The sequence below is a fragment of the Idiotropiscis lumnitzeri genome, chromosome 1 (genome assembly GCF_059441095.1).
Source record: "Idiotropiscis lumnitzeri isolate Australia: NSW breed Sydney's pygmy pipehorse chromosome 1, RoL_Ilum_1.0, whole genome shotgun sequence".
NCBI classification, from domain to species: domain Eukaryota; kingdom Metazoa; phylum Chordata; class Actinopteri; order Syngnathiformes; family Syngnathidae; genus Idiotropiscis; species Idiotropiscis lumnitzeri.
In genome coordinates, this window is record NC_142391.1 from 18,956,885 (window position 1) to 18,970,718 (window position 13,834).

The 13,834-nt window shown below is 41.1% G+C and overlaps 1 protein-coding gene across 2 annotated transcripts; it reads left to right on the plus strand.

Moving 5' to 3' along the window:
• Positions 1-341: 341 nt before the first annotated feature.
• On the plus strand, positions 342-13,769 carry tpo (thyroid peroxidase). Of its 2 annotated transcripts, XM_088305672.1 has the most exons (13): positions 342-5,527; positions 5,894-5,978; positions 6,091-6,251; positions 6,399-6,528; positions 6,843-6,972; positions 7,352-7,540; positions 8,644-9,129; positions 10,221-10,479; positions 10,703-10,873; positions 11,907-12,144; positions 12,385-12,593; positions 13,210-13,406; positions 13,620-13,769. In XM_088305672.1, exons 1-12 carry the CDS (start codon positions 5,437-5,439, stop codon positions 13,398-13,400), a joined length of 2,340 nt encoding a protein of 779 aa, XP_088161798.1. In that variant the 5' UTR covers positions 342-5,436; the 3' UTR covers positions 13,401-13,406; positions 13,620-13,769. The 2 variants fall into 2 exon arrangements, with proteins under 2 accessions (XP_088161798.1, XP_088161746.1); XM_088305620.1 differs by lacking the exons at positions 342-5,527; positions 10,703-10,873 and having other exon boundaries at positions 5,644-5,978.
• Positions 13,770-13,834: the final 65 nt, after the last annotated feature.

Consider the following 13,834-nt stretch of genomic DNA (forward strand, 5'->3'; position numbering starts at 1 on the left):
AAAATGGAGTCGCTCATGTCTCTTGCCTCTGATCAGAAACAATCCTTTTGTAAACAGAATTTAACAGCTTTCCAATCCCTCTTGGCGAGGGCTTCTTGGGGAACTACGGCGCACCCTCTCGCAATGCCCTTTTCCAGGGGTCTTACCCGTGCAAATAAAGTCCATCAAACACTGCTTGACTGCCTTTACCTCCTCAGTTGACCACATTCATTTTGATTTTTTTTTTCACTGTAAAGTCCGAATTCTCTAGTTTCAGTGTCATTTATTCAGGGTTTGATGAGCTGCTGACACAAATGTAAGAGTCAAAGCCATGTGAACGCACCTAAAATCTGCTCTTTTTGTCGATGCACTGAAGCTCCCCCTGGAAAACATTCATAGAAAATGAAATCAGAGAAAGAATGAACCTCTGCGTCTTATTTAATGTGTGCATAAATATGTATCCTGCGTTACTGTACAGAGACACTCATGAAACAAACGAGAACAATATCCATAGGAAGCAAAATTATGTAGCTCCAAAGCTTACTGACACGTCATTGGCAGAGAAAACAAGGTAGTAAGTAATATCACTATTATATCAGTTGCGTTCATCAGCCTGTTGGGCCACACTCGTTTAGGAACATTCACCAGTTCTCTGTTGGCTGCTTTACAGCAACATTACTGTTAACAGCTGACCGACATATTTGACTGATAGATTAGTTTTCAATTATCAGGAAACAATGAACATGCAAAATGCTTTCCGACTGATCCTTGCCTCTTTGGGGCGCATTTCTTCTGAAGGCCCTGAACAATGTCAAAAGACAGCGAGATTCTTATCAAACAACTCTGCTGGCTATGATAAGCCACCTTTAGTTTGTAAATTAAAGGTTTACCTGCCAATGCAGCAGTGGGTACTTCGGGGCGAGGTGGTGGGATTGAAGTAGAATATAAGATAAAAGCTGTGGTGTCAAAAGACACAACTTTGCGATCAAAAGATAAAAGTGTCCAATGACAAACCTTTGGGTCTTCTAAACCCCGCACCCACGTCTGGATGCTGAGTTTTACCGATGTTAGCATATATTTACAAAAAAGGAAGTCTTGTGTCTGGCACACCAATCAAGCATACCTGATATACCTAATGGAGCAGTTAGATCGTCATCTTCTGACGATGAGCTTTCTTCCGTTATACCAGATTGGTATTCTTGGTGTCAAATTATGTAGAATACCAGTTAATTCAAGTTATAGAGATGGACAGTCATCTTTACCCTTAAAATAATTTTCCCACCATCGGGGCTAATTAATATTTGATCCAGGTCTTTCCCTTTGAACTCTCTTAGTTCGCCCTGTTCATAGGCCATCAGTTCCTTACTTATCTTTGTCAACTTCCGAGTCCCTTCGGGGAGGCGATAGAATTTCCTGTGTACCCTAATGTCATGTCCAAGAAAGTCTGTCCAAAAAATCTTGTTCAGTATCATTTAGATTGTGTACTTTTGACAGAGTGGCCACTTAGTTTCGTGGATGACAGATTTTCAGGTTTTACGGTCCCACAGTTTTTAGGCAACTCCCGGATGCTGTTAGAACCCCGAAGCCTCGTTTCAAAACCTGGTCTTGCAAACAAGTACCGTATTTTTACGGCCAAAAGACGCGCCGTATCAAAGGGCGCAGTACCAGTTGAGGGTGCTATTTCTGTATTTAATACATAGATAGAACGCACCGTATCTTTGGGCGCAAACAGAACCGAGCAGTCGCGCTAGCTGCTCAGTCGCGCTAGCGTGTTTTTAAAATGGCAGCGGGAGTTCAGTGGTACATTATTTGAGCTTTTAACAACGTGCTGAAGTTGTCCTCATCCAAAAATGCACCAAGTCCTTGTCTTCTGTATCCAAGATAAACAGCTGGACACGTTCTCCACCAAACACGAGAGTCATTATCAGTCTGTCTCGCCGTCTTGCTGCCGCGCAGCCCCTCAGATGGGATGCCGGTGTGAGCAAGTCACTAATCAACAAACGATGTGCGGTCACTGTGTTACATCAAAACTAAAACTATCACCCCAAATCAACTCAATAGCACAATAGTGTAGGCCCAGCAAAATTCCGCCTCCCAGCCTACCATACAATACCTTAGTTAACATGCATGCACACTAAAACATAAGATAGCATAGCTAGCGTGGCTAGCTGTTTTTAAAAAGGCAACAGGAGCAAAACTGAGTTTGGTTGTATTTTATTGAACTATTTAACAATGTACTCACATTATTATTGATCAGTCATCATCCACAAATCCATCAAAATTGTCTTCTGTATCAGAAATAAACAGCTGGGCAAGTTCTCCCACAAACACGCCAGGTTCCCTCTCGTCATTGTCAAGATTCTGTGACGCTGGTGCGCGGCACCTCGGATATGATGCCGGCTTTCTCCAAACAGAGCTATCAGACACGTTTGCTCATATAGGGGCACTGGGGCCTGCTTGCACCGGGGGCGTGCCTTTGTGATATCGTTCACGCCCATCGTTCCCCTCTCACGTCCGCCTGCTGTGTTAGCCACGCCCGCCTTCTCTCTATATAAGCAGTGTGCAGGGCGGTAATGTTCGCAGTCAGCCCAGCGGTGCACTCGGTCCCCAAAACGGGCACTCCTCATCAAAAGGCGACCCGGCTTTTTTGGATGAGTTTTGGGACTTTAAAGTGCGCCTTATGGCTGTGAAAATACGGGAGATGTTTTCACCTACTTAACATGAGCTTCTCTCCTCCACTAGTAGCTCCAGAGACTGGACCATTGCAGGAGTAACGATGATGGGCACCTTTCCATGCTTCCCACAAATGTCCACACGTTCAAAATGCTGGCAAAGCCTCTTCTCCAATCCTGTCAGTGCTTCACCAATATCTTCATTAAATGTTGAGATGTCCCAGATGATAAATGCTTCCGAGCGCATCTTTGAGAACTCAACATTGCGCCTTCTGTTAAAAAAGTGTATTTGTGCCCGCGGCAAGAATGCCCAAAATCCTTGATTTTTTTTTTTCTATAACTGCTGGTAATATTGCTTCTGCTTGTCGGCCATGTGTGTAAGAGCATTTTTTTCACGTCCTGTGCTATTGATATAAAAAGACTTTGGGTTTGTTCTATTTCTTCTTGTTAAGATCAGGTGCAGCGGTGGCTTAATTCCGTTGCGTTTGTCACTGCATGGTGGAGAATAAGTGGGACAAAGTTCTCTCATATGCAGCTTCCAAACCGGCGTGATTATTTTTGCATTTTGTTTCTTTTTTTAAGACTATCCTTAGCATCTCCGGTGAACTGTATATAGGGATATTCGATCTGTCTGTAAATTGAACCTCAGCTCCTGGCTGATCACTGTGGCGCTATATTTAAAGTTACCACGCGAATGGGTGGTCATTATTTTTTATAATTAATCTAGTCAAATTATTTGATGCATGCGTAGAATGACCCACCCATGCTTCCCCATAATCCCACTCACTCGTGCAGAGAGTACGAGAGCGGACCGTGTCCTAGTGATCTCAGACAATGCGATTTCAAGCTTGTTAAAGCTCCATGTTTTTTTTAAGGGTTCCCCTTGCAATGTTTGACAAGAACCGCTTTAGGGCGGAGAGCAAACAGTTATGCAATACAATTAATGTTGTATTCCAATCAATTTGTATATCAACATAAAATATGATGATGGCTACATTAGCAATCGAGCAGACGCTCTCAGACCGGAACCACGGCTGACATCAGCATGATGAAGAACTCGATGTCAAAAGTGTATTAAATATTTATAATCTGATCAATGTTATTTGCACCACAAAGTCCTGAGTTTTTAGATCTACACAATAATGGGTCTCAAAATTTTTATAGATTTTTAATGAATTTAGCTTTCCTTTTTTTGTGACATAAGTTTACATTTACGTACAAAGACAATGTGCATTACTACAAAATGCAAGACATTTTTGAGTTTGAAATAAAATATATATATTTTCATTTACAGAATTACACAAATCCGAAATTATACTTGACAGCAGGTAGTTCAGTAGGTCGTGCCTTACTTGAACCATTTTTAACAACTTGAAAAAAAGACTGCCTCCCTCATAAAACGTCTTTCCTGTCCTTGCATTTTTACAATAATAGCTTTTATTGTTTTTAATTAGATAAATGGCATGTTCTGTCGTTTGTAAATGTCACTGTACTTTGTGACGAAAAATGCAAATTGAAATCGCAACATCTGTCAGAAAAATCACTATACCATTTTCTAGGTGTCCGTGAAAAAACTATGTAAAAAATTACATCGTCAATATTGTGTATCTTTTGTCATCACTTGTCCCAGATTCATTTTTGGAAGTCAAACCTATCGGTTTTAGTTTGAAGCGGGAAAAAAGCAATCGGCCTCAAAATATTTAAATTCCTATGGAGGAAAAGTGTCAATTCTTTTAACTTTTTTGTTAGCCATGGTTGGAGTTCAGTGTGAAGTCATATAACCACCGCACTGAATAAACAGCTCGCTGCAGACACAAATGGCTTTGTGAAGTTGCATCAGCACAGAATTTCAAGTACAATGCTCAACTGTCAGCAGGCCATGACGCTCACGATTGACTCCACTGGAGCCTGAATGCTCGCTGCTCTATTTGTACGAAAAAGGATCCCAGGCCACTTCGAGGGCTCGCGTTACGCACATGGAAAGCAATGTACACGTTTCACTGAAAGTTTGAAACCACCACTACCACGTCACTTTGTACGCTGTGAATGTGCTCATGTCTGGGCATGGATGTCTGCAACTGGACTGTAGAAATCCCATTATATTGGGTTCTGTTCTTTTGGGCTAAAAATTGGAACGTTCCACTCTAACTCTGTAAGCAACGTAAGATGGGTACACGAATACTGACAATCGGGCCACGCATTTTCCCTCGCTTCTGATCAAAGTTCATTTTTTGATGCTTCTGAAAGATTTAGACCTGGTGCCCACAAATATTTATTTATTTATTTATTGCCAGTGACAGACCTCACACATAAATAAAAAAATGATAAGACAGCTTTGGTTGTATTGTTTGTGGTCCACGTCAAGTCTACTCATCTGTCCCATTTTGATGTATTTGCATCGTGTCAGTTTATAGAGTACAAAGTGACACAACTGGCTGAATCTGTTTGTTACCTAGTTATAAACATGTTTAGTTTTCATCTGTTCACAATGTACATATCAGTGTTCATCAATCAGTGGCAATATTGTGTTTTGGCTCTGTGGTTGTTGCTGACTTCCATCAGCTGACTAAGCTAGAATGTTAGGGGGAAAAACATGCCACCCCGCACTCCAACCAAAGACAAGACTGAATCTCAGAGTCACTCAAGTGTGGGATGGTTTATTTAAGCTTTGGCCACTGATTCAGCCACACGTACAGGCAGGTCATGAAGAACACACACGGAACATAGGCTAAAGCACCAAAGTAAAAGAGCAAAAGGTTTGATTGTTGACTTGAGCCTGCACAAAATGGCTTGTTATGCGATGTTATATTTTGGCATGGTGGTATTCTGCATTAGTTCCACAATTATGTCATCGGATGAAGTCACCTTCCTCAACGGTAAGTGTAGTGTGTGTGTGTGTGTGTGTGTGTATGTGTACACAAACCCATATATATATATATATTTATATATATATATATGGCTGTCAAAATTAAAGCGTTAACGCTAGAGATTAAACTAAGACAGAATTGGCATCATTCTGATCATTTGCACACATGTGTATGGTAATTACTAAACTACAAAATGAAATTACAGGAAACCTGTTTGAGAATAAATTAAATGAATAATAACAAATGTGCATTGCGTGCACACTTAAATGGACATTTCAGCCTCTCCTTGTTGTTCTCTACAGTTGCATGCAATTGGTAGGACCTGACTGAGACGATGTGCACTCTTTCAAATCTTTTTTCTCGTGTACCCTTCAGCGACATCCATTCAAAAATTGATCATGTCATCATATCAAGAAAGTCTTCAAATGCTTGATGAGAAATTCTTTCAAACCAGACAAAGGTAATAACAAATTGAATCCTTTCATCGGTCACCGTCTCTAAGGGAAAATACCTGCCCAAAAGGGCCCACATAGAACTAGACACTTCCAATTTATTTTCATTTGTGTGCATAGGCGAAGTTCACCCGAGTCCGCCAGTCGTGGCTTTACATTTCATCGACAAACTGAGACAGAGTCCCGAGAGATAGGACATGCTGGTGAGGTTTTCCAATCAACTCTGCAAGGCCTTCGAAAAAAGTTGCAGCAGCGGTTTAAAAGGGATATCACAGAAACAGGTCGGCTCACTTTTCAATGTTTTAGAAAAAAAAAAAAGGGAACTAATACATTTGAACGCTTCTTCTTATAACAACCTATAAGTCAGGCTGCTGTTCCTCTCTCTGATGCTCTGATAAATTGCTCAAATGTTTGTTTTTTTTACAAAGGTTTGCTTTCATGGGTGCATGTGGAGCTGATCGCAGAGCTGTCAGGATGTCCCGCTCCAGCGCATCCAGCTACCTGCCAGTATAGTTACCTCAGCAAGTATCGCTCCATTAATGGCATGTGCAACAACAGGTACTGTAGTTAGATCACATCATTGTATTGATCGACATATATGTAAAAATGTTATGTCTTAAAACAACTACATTGAGAGTTAATCCATTTGATTTCCTTCAACAATAATTTGCATACTTTTCATATATTGTATCATAATATCCGTTCATCTTTTGGACATGATCTCGGAACAAAACACCCTGCTTAAGTTACCACTGGGCCTTGCAAACCAACACTGCTGGAGTGTGATTCTTGTGGGCAGTTTTGAGAAATGCCTGTAAAGACGACTCAGTTTAGATCGTATTCTCTCTTCATGTTCGTTTACTTTTTGCCAGATACAATCATCTCTGGGGAGCAGCCAACATCCCTTTGATAAGGTGGCTTCCAGCTCAATATGAAGATGGAGTGCGACAACCCAAAGGTTGGAATGCAGGAAGGCTTTATCATGGCTTTGAACTTCCCAAGGTAATGTGCATTTTATGCAATGTACTGTATATCTCTAAGATTGAAAATGTTCCCTCCCCACCCACCAAAAAGAAAGTGATGTAATATGTATAACTTCCTTCTCGTTCTCGCCACGGCGCTTTACACATTCGGATGCTGAGCGTCTGCGCTATCTTGTAGTATCAGAATAATCTGTAACATTTTTCATTCCAGTTTTTCATTCTGTTGTTCTGAACTGATCCAGAGACTTAACCGATCCCCAGCGACTTTGTCTTTTTTAAAAATGACTAGCATCGTGTTAGAGGATTCTCTTCTGTCATTCTGCAGTTTCTTTCCCCAACGAGCGGCGGCACCTTCATCAGTGAAAGTACTCACTCCATTTCTTGTTAAATTTCACCAGCCAAAGGAAGTGAGCAAGAAGATCATGGGGAGTTCTATCAAATGTGAAGATGAAGCCTACTCTCATATGCTTGTGGAGTGGGGCCAATACATTGACCATGACATAACGCTAACCCCTCAAAGCCCCGGGAAGCCTGGTGACGACTGCCTGAGCTCTTGTAAAAATGTTCATTCCTGCTTTCCTATCCAGGTACTGAACCCACAACAAACATTTTCCTGCACCTTTTCCAAGCCGTGTGCCAAATGATTACTTCCTTTGGAATGGTTTTGATCATTAGTTCTGAAATTAAACAAATTGAAGTCCATGCAAGTCACATTTGTTATGTAATAAAGGATCATTTCGCTGATGTTAATAGTGAACAGGTCCAACACCTCGTGAAAGAAATAAAAACACAAAATAAGCGGAATTTAGAGTTGACCATTTGACTCCAGAAATTGTCATGCAAGTCAGACAGCAACTCTGGGAGGCAATCATTGCATTCTAAAATGAAATACAGGAAGAAATGATGTGAGGTTTACATGTTTCCAAAAATTAAATCAGAATTCACCCTGTTCAAATTGTTGCTCTAGTATTCATTGTTAATTTTCCCCAAATTAAGAAACAAGATGGATGGAGTAGCACTTTGCTGAAAATAAAATAAAATGTTGAAACTGTTTACTTCAAATATCATCAAATCTGTTTGTTTCATAAAAGCGCCCCCCTTATTGTACCCAATGTGAACCACATTGATCAAGGAAAGTGTGACGCATCCTTGGCGAGACAGGAAAACAATTCACAGCAATTCATTGAATTTTTGGAAGGGAAAACAAATTCTTTACAAAAATATGTTTTATGCATGCCCACTAGTCTAGACATGGCATTTGGATTAATATTGCGTTTGTGGAATATGAGTTCACCCATTTTTAGCCATCTCATGACTCAGCTTCAGAAAACAGGAGAATTTTTGATTGGTTGTTCGTTGAGCCCTGAGCAACTGTGATATCATTTTCAGTCAACAGAAGTGACAACAAAAAAAAACTCAGGATTTTTCTGCTAAACTCATATTCCGCAAACGCAATATTAATCAGAATGCAGTGTTCAGAGTAGTGAAGTCGCATAAAACATTTTATTGTAAATCATTTTTGGGGACTTGACTTCGAATTTAATTAGAAGCTTCCAAACCCACCGTGCATGTTTGGAACTGTGGGAGGAACCTGAACAATGTCACCCCAAAACATTCCTGTTGTAATCAACAATGCTAACCACTCCAACTGTACCGCCCACCTCCTAACATTTTTATATCTTCTCTGCAGGCACATGACAACCTTCCAAATACACAAAGCTGTCTGCCTTTCAATCGCTCTTTACCAGCATGCGTCAACGTCTTTGGGCCTGACATCTCTCAAGCCTTGCAGCAGCAACAGCTGAATGCCATCACGTCCTTCATTGATGCGTCAGTCGTGTACGGCTCTGGTGCAAAAGTCAACAACTTTCTGCGAGATCTCTGCGGGTTAAATGGAAAACTCACTGTGAATGAGCACTTTAAAGACCCCAAAGGAAGACCCTCCCTACCTTTTGAAGAATCTCTGCAGTCAGTCTGTCTCCATGGTGAGGAAAATGTAGCATGTTTCCGTGCTGGAGACAGTCGAGTCAACGAGGGTCTGCCTCTGACCAGTTTGCACATGCTGTGGCTGAGGGAACACAATCAAATAGCAGAGACACTCAAACGTGTCAATGCTCACTGGAATGCGGAGACCATATATGAAGAAACCCGCAAGATTATTGGGGCTCTGCACCAGGTACAGCATATGGTGAAATCTTGTTGTGGAGAAAGAAAGGTTCTGACCCTACATAATTTTGTCACTGATTTTCATTCCATCTGTCCTGGGATGGTTTTTAACGTGCAGTTTGTTTGGATTGAAAATGCTAATTTGGCCGTGTTTCATAACAAATGAAGATGCACAGACTGACCTCATGTTTCACATTTCTCACACTAGTGATTCTGCTATAACTTCTCACAATGATCCTTCGTTAAGGACGGACCTTCATGCCGATTACCAAAATGTACTCCGCTATACTCATTACACCAGCAAACATCCATCAACGGGCTACTGACAGATATTTTCGTCTTGGGTGATAATGTACATTTGGGCCGTGCATATTTCTGTGCAGCAAATGTACGATTAGGAGGGGACTCCTGGTCTAAAGTGCCTTTAAAAAAAGTATAAGTGAGATGTTGACATTTGCAGTCGTTTAAAAAAAAATAGAGTGCTTATTTAAATTTGATATTTGAAATTGCACTCACTCATCAAACCTAAAAACATAACTTGCTGTTTGTTATAACTCATTCAATCCATAAATCATACATATTCCTTTTCAAAAATGTAGTCCCCGCCTCCCAAAGACGTATTTATACGTCTTAGCCTTTTTCTTTTTTTTTTCGTCATAGCTCTGTTTTTATGACATTAAAACCGAATATTCTGTTGGCCTCGCAAAATCAGTCAAAATCCAGAAAAATGCTGGGATTGAGGGGTTTCCTCTAGTGAAAATGTTTATGTTAATGTTCATCTTGTGGAACCAAGCATCTGTTAGGATTTGGGCTTTTTGAGCTGAGGGTCAAGGTTAGAGTCCTGCTGTGGTCAAATGTAAAAATGGCAACAAGTTGGAGGAGAGGTGCTTGTCTTTTTCCTGGCTATTGTTGCCGTTTCCACCCTTACCCATATGCCTAAACCGACAGAGGAAATTATGTTCATAATATCATTTAAATGTAATTCTAACTTCCCATCACACAATATTTCTCATAATTTCAGCAGAATGCCAATGAAATGCTCTCATTGTGCTTTAGTTTGGCTTTCAAAACTAAATGTCATGGTTTTCTGCTTTTTCTCAGATTATAACCATGAGAGATTATGTTCCAAAGATAATTGGTCAAGACTTTTTTGACAATTACATTGGACCATATAGAGGATATGATCCAACTGTGGACCCATCTGCCTCTAATGTTTTTGCCACGGCGGCGTTCCGGTTTGGTCACGCAACTATCTCCCCGGTCGTCCGGAGACTCAATGAGAGCTACCAGGAACATGAATGTTTCCCCAGTTTAAAGCTCCATGATACCTTCTTCAGTCCATGGAGAATAATCAAAGAAGGTAAGTGTTATTTATTTATAAAAGTGGTCACAGTTGCTTGTCATTTCTGTACCCTGTTGAAATCTCAAGCATCACCTCGGTAAGATATGTTCCCAAATGGACCAATTAGGTATGGGAATTCGACGATTTGAATCAATGACGATGCAGAAAATATTTATTAAAGAGAGAGAGATGATTTCTGATCCTTGCAACCCAATTTAAGCACACGTTGCTGCTTTTTTAGGCGGAATTGACCCAATCCTGAGAGGTGCAATTGGAACGGAAGCAGCAGCCGCTCGTTCAAACAAATTGTTGGCTCACGACCTGACAGAGAGGCTGATTGTTTTAGCTATTCCACAAGACATGGACCTAGCTTCACTGAACCTGCAGCGAGGTCGAGATCATGGTCTCCCAGGTTTGTCTCAAAGTGGACTATCAATAACTTGTTACATACGTTATATTTTATGTTGCTTTAAATCAGTGCTTGTCAAATAGTGGTGCGGGCCCCCCTCGGGAGGCGCGGTGCGATGCTGAGGGCATGTGACCCTGGGTAACATGCTTTTTTTCTACCGTATTAAATAAAGTGTCCATTGGGAACGAGCGGGAAACCAGTCCACCAACGAGGAACAATCAGGAAATTAGTCCATTTACTTTAGTACAAAAGGTGCAAGAGTCAACACAGAAACAAGGGACGTGGCCTTGTAGGTGGGCCCTAGCCAAAGGCCGTAACAATGGTTAATCCGAGCGGCACGGTGGACGACTGGTTGGCACGATGGATGACTGGTTAGCACGATGGCCTCACAGCACAGTGGTGCAGGGTTCGATCCCGGCTCCGTCCTTCCTGTGTGGAGTTTGCATGTTCTCCCCGTGCCTGCGTGGGTTTCCTCCGGGTACTCCCGTTTCCTCGCACATTCCAAAAACATGCATGGCAGGTTGATTGGACACTCGAAATTGCCCCTAGGTATGAGTGTGAGCGCGGATGGTTGTTCGTCTCTGTGTGCCCTGCGATTGGCTGGCAACCAGTTCAGGGTGTTCCCCGCCTACTGCCCGAAGATAGCAGGGATAGGCTACAGCACCCCCCGCGACCCTTGTAAGGACAAGTGGTACAGATGATGGATGGATAATGGTTAATTCTTAAAAAAATTTTCTTACTTAACTTTCGAACGTATTGGTATTTTTTTGCGTTGGGCTCGTTTCCCAGAATGTCAGGGGCGTGCGTAGATGGAAGAGAATACCTGTGGCATTCGGGGAAATAATGCCCAATGGGAAAAAATGCTTTGCAGACGTAAAAATGAAAAAAAAATGTTTATATATATATATATATATATATATATATATATATGTCTTAGTTTAATGTAGGCCAAATGTTAACAGAGCTTTTTTTTTAATACTCTGTGGCATGATGGAAAACAATGCGTCTGAAAGCTGATTTACCATTTGCTTTTCAGGATACAATGATTGGAGAGATTTTTGTGGACTGAAGGGCATCAGGACACTTGAAGAGTTTAAACAGGTTGTAAGTGATGCCAGTGTTGCAGAAAGGATACTTCATCTGTACAAACACCCTGACAACATTGACATATGGCTCGGAGGACTTGTTGAGACGTTTCTGCCAGGCTCAAGAACCGGTCCTGTGTTTGCATGCCTGATTGCAAAGCAGATGAAAGCACTTCGTGATGGTGACAGGTGAGAGCTGTACTGCTGATTTCCAAGATTGGTCCCCTTAGATGAGCATGCCATTTGTAAAATATCTTCATGCTGAAAATCACCGCGGCATTATGTTACATTTAGCTTCAAACAGTGTTTAAAAAAAACAGGTGTGAATTTTGAGACTGACTTTTCTGCACATGCAGTCCACAATTTCAATCGTTCTAAGACTGCACTGGGCAAGATTTGCTTCAAGATGACTATTTCTTCTTTTTCAAGGTTTTGGTGGGAGGCAGACGGTATGTTCAGCCAAGTGCAGCGGGATGAACTTCGAAAAGCTTCACTGTCTAAGATCATTTGTGACAATACTGACATCACAGAGGTCCCGCCAGATGCCTTCATCTTTGGGACGTACCCCTCAGGTTACGTCTCATGTAACAGTTTACCTGCAATGAATTTGGAGGCATGGAGAGAGGAAAAAAGTGAAGGTTTGTGGAGAAATGCTCAACACCTAACTGTACGTAGGAAATGTTAGCATATTAGGATGAGAACTAGCATGCCTTCTTGCTTTTTATGCTTAGCTTGCTACACTTTCTGTATGTTAGCATTACAAAGTTAGCATTTTCTCATTCAAATACATACTCGCCACAAATTAGAATCCTTGCCTGAGCACTTTCAGTACTCATGTTGCTATCTTGCTATATCCAAACACATCAACAGTTTGCATGTTAGCATTTAGGAATTACTACTTGAAAAAAATACCTGACTGCAGGACGAGATGGAAAAGTGTGACTGAATTGCCTCAGCGCTTTTTTAATTTAGGTTGCTCTCTTGCTCGCACACCAACTGCTATCAAGTTATCAATTTGGGCCATTTTCCTTCAGAACGAGGCCTGGAAATGTCGAATGTCATCTTTTTAGCAACAAAGCGGCAGCCTAGCAGCTCAACAGTACAGTTTTAACAAATAGAGGCCTACCGATGATCAATATAGCAGGCCCATTTAAAATGTCTACAGAAATGGAGAATTCACTGAAATTCAATCAACCATACTGTTCAATTTCCACTGTATTGTGTATTAACTCGAGGACTTCTCATCCACTCCAGATTTAGAACGATGTGGCTCTCCAGGACAGATTGAGAATGGTGATTACGTGCTGTTCAAAATGGATGGCAAATTGGTGGCCCTTTACTCGTGTTACCATGGCTTTAAATTAACAGGTTTTGCCTTGATTGCTTGTGAAGGAAATCAGTGGAGCAACAAATTTCCACATTGCGAAGAAATGTGGAATATTTAGCGAAAAGTAAGTGCTGCTTTCTTGCTATTTATTCTGGAACTAGACATGACCAATTTAAGATTAAAGACAAGATTGGAAACTGTGTTTGTGCTCCACTCTGACTGCCACCCACTAGTACAAATAAAGAATTAAAAAGTGCTCAAATCTATCCCTGACAAAATAGCGACACAAACTAGCTTGGCGAGCAATAACCGTTTCTAATCTTTTCATTCCTTCAAGGAATCCTTTCAAAAGTGCGAGACAAAGGAACACCACAGGAAATGCTGCAATCCTCCAATCATGTACTAATATACATTTTAAAACCGGTGTCAAGTTTTTATGTTATGTTTTGTTTGACTTGTTTGCGGATTAAAAAATGGCAAAAAATTCCCCCATTATCCAAAGTGTGTCACATTTATTTGTGTGTGAATTGCCGTTGGATTCTGTACGGCTGT

Bases quoted from the DNA above. Each gene is read 5' to 3' on its own strand.
- tpo (XM_088305672.1), top strand. From the start codon at position 5,437: ATGGCTTGTTATGCGATGTTATATTTTGGCATGGTGGTATTCTGCATT. The intron at 6,529-6,842 runs GTACTGTAGTTA...ACTTTTTGCCAG, and splicing joins AATGGCATGTGCAACAACAG to ATACAATCATCTCTGGGGAG. The intron at 10,874-11,906 runs GTTTGTCTCAAA...TTTGCTTTTCAG, and splicing joins TCGAGATCATGGTCTCCCAG to GATACAATGATTGGAGAGAT.